The sequence below is a fragment of the Thunnus albacares genome, chromosome 19 (genome assembly GCF_914725855.1).
Source record: "Thunnus albacares chromosome 19, fThuAlb1.1, whole genome shotgun sequence".
In the NCBI taxonomy this organism is placed as follows: Eukaryota; Metazoa; Chordata; class Actinopteri; order Scombriformes; family Scombridae; genus Thunnus; species Thunnus albacares.
The window spans coordinates 3,842,249-3,852,156 of NC_058124.1; the positions used below are offsets into that span (position 1 = coordinate 3,842,249).

The 9,908-nt window shown below is 41.1% G+C and overlaps 1 protein-coding gene across 1 annotated transcript; it reads right to left on the reverse strand.

The window, feature by feature from the left end:
- Positions 1–4,248: 4,248 nt before the first annotated feature.
- cited4a (Cbp/p300-interacting transactivator, with Glu/Asp-rich carboxy-terminal domain, 4a) lies at positions 4,249–9,681 on the reverse strand. Its single transcript, XM_044336055.1, has 2 exons — positions 9,043–9,681; positions 4,249–7,479 (listed from the first exon to the last, which is right to left on the reverse strand). Exon 2 carries the CDS (start codon positions 7,461–7,463, stop codon positions 6,762–6,764), a length of 702 nt encoding a protein of 233 aa, XP_044191990.1. The 5' UTR covers positions 7,464–7,479; positions 9,043–9,681; the 3' UTR covers positions 4,249–6,761.
- Positions 9,682–9,908: the final 227 nt, after the last annotated feature.

A 9,908-nucleotide genomic window follows, 5' to 3' on the forward strand; every position in this document is an offset into this window, starting at 1 on the left:
GCACGGTGTTGTCGGACGACTTTGTGTTGAATTGTGGCAAAATTTGAGCCAACCTTTTTGCTAGACAATCCTGTTTTTTTTTTTTGCTTTTGCTTTTTTTTTGCTTCCTACACCTTTGATGGTGGTCTGAACAGAGTTTTTACAGCAAAAGTGCAAGTTCAACATTACGCAGAGCAAGGCCATAATTTCCAATGGCAAGGGTGTTTGCACTCAGCTGAACAAGCCATGGCAGTGAGCGCTACGCAAATTTGCCAAAGTTCAACTAAATTTGACTTCATACTGACCCCCATATAAACAGATTTTAACGATACATCAAACCATGGCAGAAAATATGAGAGAGAACAATGATACTGGGTTGGAAATGTTTTTGCTGTTGCGTTTTTGGTCTGAGATCAGTGTAAGACTGATATATTTGTAAGCTGCAGTGCTCCTAGTTTGACCCATCAATCAATCAATCGCTACTACTGAGAAACTCATCAATATGTACCAATTTGCCACAATTATACAACGTGCAGATCAAATAGTCTTTTCAGGCCCATGAACAATTAAAGAACATTTTACCCTCTTCAGTCAGTCAGTTACAGACTAAATCCATTCCTTACTATCACTTTTTCTGCTCCATACAAGCTAAGAACTTTGGCAGTCTTTAAATCAGTTTGACACATTGCAGTACATATTTTAAGACCTCCCCTAAACCTCCAAACATTTCGGGTCACAGTTTGTTGATCTTTTCACACAGACCACTTCCTCTAGTTGTGTTAATATGAGGCGTAGAGAAGGCAAGCAAGATATCAGGAGCTTTAGGAAGACGGGTTAGATAGGATTAAGTGGTGTTCCATCAATGCTAGACTTGAGCTCACACAGTTTTTAAGGTTTTGCATTGCATATGTTTTTAAAATACCAGGCTGAATTGGATTTACCCAGCTATTACAACCACATCTGATACAATTGAAGGACCATTGAAAAAATTGACTCATCGATTTCGGTTGTTCCCAAAATTAAATAAGTTCTCGGAGAAAATATTTCAATTACTCAGTCTAATAATTGGAGGAAAGAAAGTCACCTTTGACTGTGCTCTTGCTGTAATGGGTTGCTCTGAGGGGGCCTTTGAGCAACCATATGAGGCCCAGAACGCTCTCATGTTTGGTATGCTTACAGTTAGAAGAGTTATTCTGAGAGTCGATATGAAGCTCTCCTCGTTGCTTTAGGAAGTGGCACAATGATACAGTTTCCTGTTTATATTTAGAGGAGATAAGCCTCTCCTCGGCTAAGTCTTATTCAAAACGTGTGCAGATTTGAGGACCTTTATCAGGAAATCAAATTATACTGCTGTAAGTTTGCTGTACACTAAGTTTGCTTCAACACATACTTAAAGCAGCATAAATTATTTCTTTTTAATAAAAAAGTTGTGAGTACAACAGTCTCTTGGTATCACCTTATAAAGTTTTTATGGCTAATGTGTTAGCAAACAGTTGCCTTGTTACACATCCAACAGAGCAGAACAACATTAACATTCATTTGGAGTTTGTGTCCACCTGACAAATTCAAATCCAGCGCTCACTCTCCTTTTAGCTCTGTTTTGGTCTCAACCAACTCCTGAGGGAAAAATATCTGCATTTAGCAACTAAATGCATTTTTTTATGTGCAGTTAGTTGCTAACCGTGTCTGGCTATGTGCTGCTGGGCATGTAGAGTAAAGTAGGTTGATCTGAGTTTGTTCACTGTAACCAGCTGCTTGTAACGTTGCAAGCCAAAAAACCTAAAACCATTAGCTTCAACTCCTGCACAGTCAGGTGATAATTCTCTGTGGGTTTGTCGCCATAAGCAACACCTTTCACATCACACACTAGATCTGGTGTTAATATAAAAATATTGATTAGTGTAGCTTTAAATTATTACATGCTGTCACATCCCTGTAATCTTAGCCTGCAGCTAGAAGCAGGGAGATACTTCCAGATCCAGTGCAGTCCTGTGTGCAAGCTACCGGGACTCAACAACTTCATGTATGATCTCCATTAATATATCACTCATTTTTCAACTCAACTTCTGTGTCAGTGTATACTCATACTGCAGAGATAAAATAGGGTAATTCAGGAGTATTTCTATCCCTTAAACAAACATGTTATGGACTTCTTCAGCATGGACTGAGCATACAGCTCCAGGCATCAAGATAGAGGGCAGCCGGTAGGTTTTTTTTTGCAAGGATCGACCATAACATCCCTGAAAGCCCATTTGCTGTAGTGTTTTAATATTTTCTGCAACATCATTTGCTGCTGCTCCATCTCCTTCTGTCTCTGTGGTATTGGTGGATGGGGTACTTGCAGTTTTGTCTACTGAAACATTACCTTATATCCATCCTAGTAGGTTGCATAATTGTAAGGTGCACTGAATTTGCAAGCATAGACACAGTAGTAAGTGGTGCATTTCACTTACAGCAGGAAACAGGTGTGAAACACTAAAGTAACACACATGAAAAATGGCATATATGATGTCTTACAGCTGGGAAACATGACCTTCAAAAAGTGTTTTTTTAACTTTTTTTTTTCATTATTTCCTTACTTTTAATTAATTTTTTCCGTGTCTCCTTTTTTCATTATTTCTCCACTCATATGCCTTCCTTTTTCATTTTATTCAATTGCACTTTTTTCTCCATTGGGGCTGTTTTACTATGTTATATTAATAGTTTCTTTCACCATGTTCGTTCATTAAGTGGTTACAGGTATAACGGTTGAGCAGAAATTCTCATGTGTGTGATTGACGCCTGTGCTTACAGTATTCACTTATGTTTGACTGTTTGACCCTGGCAGAGACCTGTGTGGTCTCGATTTTTGGTCTTGTTTTTAATTTTGTAGCCAGTATAATAAAGGCTTTTTATCTTTTTGTACTTACTGTCCCGTAAAGAAAAAACAATAGACACACTGTGGTGGTTGCTTTATGACTTTTTGTGTATAAAACGTTACTATGGATACATTTCTGTAGAAAAGATATTGAAAAGGATGTTTCTTGTCTACTTACTAGCTGCGACTTATTCATTATCTAAAATTTCTTCAGCCAGCCAATACAGAAATTGAAAAGTCACTTTGGAGGGCTCTTAACTTCTGTAGATGTTATGTTTGCATGAATACTCACGAGGAGTATGTCATATTATTCTGAGACTGTCTTCACAAAAAAAAAAAAAAAAAGACAGAATCAGCAAGTGCCCAAAACAACATGTATACATGTAAGTGACAAATGGAATCAGGTGATTGTCTAGTGTTATTATACAGCGTATATGTAGAGAGGTGTGGGTGGATGGATGGGTTAACAAAAGGTCAGACTTCAATACAAGAGACAGCTGTTAGATGTGTTTTTTCCATTTGCGAAGAAACATTTCGCTTTCCTGTGGATAAAATTTACAGACACTATCTGTAAGCTGTCAATGATTCCATCAATAGTGCGTTCGTCACAATATTAGACTACTAATCCCTCTAGTCTGCTGCAGGTTTGCACAACCGGTTCTCATAGTTTTCAAAAGTGTACTAAGAACAGCTCAAGGACAAAAGCAGCACGTGTATTTCAGGTCTTCTTAATATGACTTTACCGCACAGCTAATTAGAATTTTAATGAGATTATTTTTATATTTGTCTCCATATATCCCTACAGAAATGCTTTTCTAATGGCAGCGAGATGGTAAAACAAAACCTGTAGCTGACCTACCAACGAGCTCTTCATTCAGTTCAGCTGAGGTGAACTGACTTGACAATGTCAGCATAAGGTCACATAGGAAGAAAACACGCGTCATATAGAATGATTGATTACATCAGTCGCCGTGGCAGGATGTCTCCATAAGATTATGAGCTGTTTGTAATAGATTTTTGAAGATGGGCAGATGCATGTGTGTTTGATCATATTAAACAGGATAAAATAGAACATGACCACTGTTATTCTGGTCACATTACGGTTAGCACTTTGTATTACCCAATGAGTTAAAAAAAATACATTAAAACAAAATGTGGTTCCAGCTTTGTGTTGACAATGCTGACTCACTATTGTTTAAGATATATTCTATAGATTGTACTTGTACTGTGGGCGGAGAAGTGTCTAAAACCCACAACATAACAAAACTCAGGCGAATAGATAGCATCTCAAAGCAGTTTCAGCAGCATAAACCACTAAGACAAGTATAGCATTAACCATTTATCAAATCCGTCTATCATCTTTTGACGACCAACGATGGTTAAAGGAATCACTGACATACAAAAAAACCCCATTTTCTTTAAATAAATATTTTATTTGAAAATAAATACATTTTCTTAAAATAGAATCAATAACATTACAAAAGCTTTGGGGAAATGGGAAAGGAGGAGGAGGAGGAGGGGGGGGGGGGGGATACCCAAATGAATTATGTGTAATTTGGAACAAGGAGTACAATCTCACACGTTTATCTACCATCTTAAGATGAGTTCCCACAAAGTTTTGTACTGTACATTCTCAGCTGCTTTGTGGGAAAAGTGGTGGCATCCCTCACGTTCGCTTTAACATGCAGTCTACTTGGTCTTAAAGCTTCAGGCCACGCACCCAAACAACTGGTATACTCGGACTGTATCTACACACTCGTTTTGTAAAAATGTAGGATATAATCTCTTGTCAACACATTGAAATCGGCCACTGATTTTACATTTACATCTGACAATGTTTTTTTCGAAAGTACCTTAAATGTGTCTAGATCAACTTCACCTCTAGTCTACAGTACAAAGATACAATACACATGAAGGCGGCGCTTTTTTTTTGATATAGCAGTAATCGCAGGCCACTGTCGCTAAGGCCAGAAGTATTTCCATCTTATCATGTCAATGTATCATGTGAGGTCACGAGTTTGTCTGACTGCAGTTCGCCAGGCAGAAAGTGCCACTTTACAGCAATGTTTCAATGCCCATTATTTTACTGGAGAGCTTGGAGATGGCAGATCTCCAGAGAGACAGGGACAGCACAGTTGTATTGGAACAGATTAACACAGTGCACCAGCGCAACCCTGACCTCTCTGACAGCTCCACAAATAGCATTACGAGTGCAGGAAGTTCTCCCTCGACCGGCCTGCAGCGGCAAAGCAGCAACCTTGACAAAAACCTAATTACCTACTGTGCTAGGAAAAAAAAAAAGAAGAAGAAAAAAGCGCCACAGAACATGTCCGTTTTATAATTATTGAGTCATTGGAGAATGTGCAAGCCGACCTCAATTAAGACAAGCGTGTGAGAACATGTAATTTAAATCTAATCAGTAGAAAAGCAGCAGAGTAAGCTAATCTATGGCAAAAAAAAAAAACAACAACTTTGCACGCTTTGTGGTCTTCGCTCGCTCTTCCCGCCTAGTGAAATCAATGCCACAGGTAGCGGCAGCTTTAAATAATGATTAAACTAAGTGCTGCCGGGAGAGTGCTGTGTCCACATTGTGTGGACACAGCACTCTCTCCCCTCTCCCCGCCCAGCCTCCAATCAGCTTCAGCACACCGGTCCATGGTTTAGGGAGGACACCGCCATTTGATGGGTATTTAAATGCCTCACTGCGCTGACCACACACAGATGTACACAAATAACACACAGATGTAAATTCCGCAATCACGCACTTCTTTTCTTTTTTTTTTTTTTTTTTTTTTTTTTTTTAAACCAATCCCGCTTTTAGAAAAAAAAAAAAAAATCAGGTCTGTGACCAAACAGCTCCTGATAGCACTGGCTGCTTTTTTTTTTTTATGTTTGGCTTCTCGTGAGTCTTGCAACAGGCCACAGTTTCTCATACTAATTAGCTTCCTCCCTCTCTAACTCTTCTTGCTATTCTATTAAGCAGTAACCCAGGATTTGCTTGCAATGAGCACCTAAATGTTTGACTCAGAGCGGTGAGACTGCAGAGCCATTTTCTACAGATGAATGCTTATTTTAAGCCAACACTCCAAGCAATGTGCTACTTTGCCAGTGATTCAGACACAGTTAATTAGCAGGGAACAGATGCAATACATTTAATGATAGCTGATTTGATCAGAGTCAGGTAAATGACACTGAAAGCTAAATAATCAATGTAGCACATTTCAACCAGCCAATCCCGAATAAACCCTGTCAGTCAGGAATGCTGTGCAACCTCACTCCCTTGCCCTTGAAGGAAATGTGTGAACTACTTGTAGGAACCTTCTTGGTTTTTGAAGAGCCAGCCTTCAATATGCACATAAATTGCTGGGAAAAAAAAAAACCTCCTCTTAATCCCTTCATCCTTGTATAAACAAATTCAGAGGACAGCCATTTATAAATTTGTAAAACATCTGCTACTAGTCTAATTGAAGGTGTCATCAGAGATAAAATACATTTAGAGATGCCACAGAATCTAGCAGACCCAGATGGACAGTCTTTTCAGGTCGCCTTCCCCCGTTGTGTGTGTTAAGTTTACAATTATCCCAAAGCCTTGGCACCGCAGGCACATGTGCTGAGGGCCAGATGGGTACAGACAGAGTCCGCTGCATCACAATGCCTCAATTTGGCCAAAGACCACAGATCTTACTGGCACCGGCTCAAAGAGGAGAAACTTGGTGCTTTTGGTGCGTTTTATTCGCATTACAATTCTTCATCAACTCACAGGCAGGGTCAGTGTGAAGTCTTACTAGACACTGTCAAATACACAGACACAGAAACACCCAAACAGAACAGAGAGATTGTCTCCTCTTGCTGTGCTACTGTGGCCACTCAGTCATTCTTTGGGGTGTCCAGTCCAAACAGACCAACCAGCATCCAGCCGCTTTGTTCAACAGCTCACCGTGCTCGGCTGCTGTTTGCACACAAAGTCTGATATAAAGTCAAACTCATTCTGTCCAAGGAAGAGCTCTGGCAGCTCCTGAACACGGTCCAACCCAAACTCCAGCACCAGTGAAGTCAGAACCTCCTCATCGATCAGATCCATGTCCATGCCGTTTAGCCCCAAAGGGGCGGCTATGTGCTGCATACCTGAAAGCTGGGCTGGACCCATCCGGTATTGAGCACCATTGGGCAGGTGGTGGCCATTGGCCGTGCTGAGCGGATGTCCGTGATACTGAGTGTTGAGTTTCTGCAGGTGCATGCTGGCCATGAGCTGCTGGGAGGTGAGGTACTGCTGTGGGTGTCCACCCTGCTGCTGCTGCTGCTGTTGCTGCTGCTGCTGCTGCTGAGGGTGCATGTGGTGGTGCTGCTGCTGGGGGCCCTGGTTGTTGTACATCATGTTCCCAGACATCATCTGATGGTGATGGTTGGCCATCGGAGCTCCGTTCACAGGGCCTCCCATCCCTCCAGGCCCAACCATACCCGACCTCTGTCTCATGGCCGCCTCCATGTTGCTCTGAGGATTCCTGCCATAGTGCATCACCTGACCGTTGGGCAGGCTGCGCATGCCCGGCTGGCCATTGTGCTGCGGAGGTCCGTTCATGCCCATCCTGAAGCCGTGGGTCATGGGCATCATCATGTGTTCAGCCATGGCTGCTCTTGTCACCCTGGAAACAATATTTGTGAACAACAGTCAAGCCCAGTTCTTAATTCAACCCATAGTCACAGTTACATAATTGTTTTAAAAAAAACCCATGATTTAAAGGGGCACTCCACAGATTTCACACATCAAGTTAAGTTTCGTCATCATGAGGAGTACTTTCCTGCCCGTGTGTACAAAGTGGCTCTGGAGGCAGCTCTCTACAATAAAAAAATATCCCTGATGATGTCATCGTAATGTCATCAGGGTTTGGGCTTGACCCAGTCTGTATTACTAATTGGATGTGTGAGATTGGATGATGTTAGCATTTAGTAGACATGGAGGGTCTAACAAAAGAAACGCTATGAACTTGCATTGTGGGAAATGTAGAATCCAGCATTTTTGTAGCTTCAAACATACTAGATACTAAAAGTCAGCATACCTCGGCTTTCGCTGCTTCAATTTAGACCATTCTTCCTTTAATCTGTCTCTTGTGAGTCCTCCAAAGTTATAGTAGTACAATACTAAATCGCTTGAGTACCCCTTTAAAACAATACAATTAAATAAAAACACCTTCATTGTCTTGAGCAGGAGCCCTTTCTCTACCGAAACTATTCCTCCACGCCTCCATAGTTCCTCTTTCTCTATTGGACACTTCCAGTCACATAGGAAGTGTCTCCTAAAAAACCCACTCCAAACCTCCAAAATTACACCATCAGTGAATTACCACTGGATATCCCACCAGACGAGGGAGGGCAGCAATACCCTTGCAGCCAAAAGGACGCAGAGGAATGCTTCTCCAGACCACACACACCTCTTCCCCTTCACACACACACACACACACACACACAGCCTCCTCATACAATCATTACAAAAGATCTCCAATTAAGATAAAATACAGATGACGAACAGATCCTGCTCAGCTGAAGCCGTAATTTGTCGTCAAACGTGATTGGCTTGTTAAAATTGATCATATTCTTTTACAACCTGCTTCTAAATGGGATGATCATAAAAAGACATCCAGAGCGAGCCATGCACTGCTCCTTACTGTGTGTCTGGCTGTGAAAAACAAAGACATTTCAGGCTTTTAAATCCCCCCCCCCCCCCCCCCCAAAAAAAAATGAACTCTGGTGTTGCTCCGGGCTGCCTGTGGCAAATCAAGCCTTTTTAGTGCTGATCAAACAAGACAGCAACACTTCCCTCAATAGCCTAAATCCTTAGAATATTCTGCTCTTGTGTTACCTAATTATACCCTATCTGCGGAGCCTTTTTGCAGATCTGGATTAACATTCAGCCAAATGCCACTTTGTAAATAGATAGTCTGAGGGAGGATAATAATTTCTGGCATTATTACACAAGCATGAAACCTTTTTTTTTTTTTTTTTTTAATCCTCGGAGACTGTGTATGTGGGTTATTTGACATTATTCTAAAGAAATAAATAACAAGGTGAAATGAGATTGATCTCGCTGCCTGTAACCACATCTAATCAGTCTGGATTTATTATGTAAAGAAATGAGAAACTAGTCTGTAATACAAAGGCAAAGTGTTGCCTCTCTACCTGCTTTAGGAGTAACAGAAGACGACACCTACCCGATGTAATAACGTGAAATCCGTACGGAGAAGTTGGATCGGCGCCGGGTCTTTTTTCTCCAGCTGATGCTCCGGCTACAAGCAGCCCTGCAGCGGATTCAAACTCTGCGGCGTCTCGGCAGTCAGAGGAGTTTGTTTTCTGGGTCAACTCGGGGATTATATACATCTATAAAGCACGGAGAGAGCGAGCGAGAGAGAGAGAGGGAGAGAGATAGCGAGATAGAGAGAGAGGAGGAGCTACCGTCCTCTCTGTCTCCTTTGTTGCCATTGGTCCTCCCCCTTAATCACTGTGCAAAGAAACATTCACTAACTACCTCTCCACTGATCCACCGGAGCAGCAGAGCCCCGCTCAGCACAGCAAGTAGGATATATACTGGAGAGATTTCACTGCCGTTTGCCTTCATTACCCTTTACACCATTATCTGTAATGATCCTTACTCTCTTACCTGAAAGCTTTTCTGTTTAAAGAGCAGCAGGGAAGGATTCCTCAGGCAGCAAAGCAACGCAGAAGCACTGAGAAAGAAAAATGATTTGAACAAAAATTCTTTCCAGCAACACATTTAAATGGATTTGTAGAGAATTCACAGTGCTTTAAAATGAATGTTATGAAATAAAACCAGCAGTATTAAAAGTCCCAAAGGAAATAAAATGATTGTTTCATCATTTTTTTAATAGCTAATGATGACAAAAATTCATTATCTGTTTACAGCACCATTACCTTGACTTTCAAGCTCACCTTGTCTCCCAAACAATATCATGAATAGCACTAATTTGCAAAAGCAAATACAAATAAAAAAGGCCACATATGACAAAAGCTGTGACTCAAACAACAGTAGAAAATACAGACACAAATGGAAAAAAAACAA

Excerpts from the sequence above, each read along its gene's own strand:
- cited4a (XM_044336055.1), bottom strand. The coding sequence starts at position 7,463 with ATGGCTGAACACATGATGATGCCCATGACCCACGGCTTCAGGATGGGC.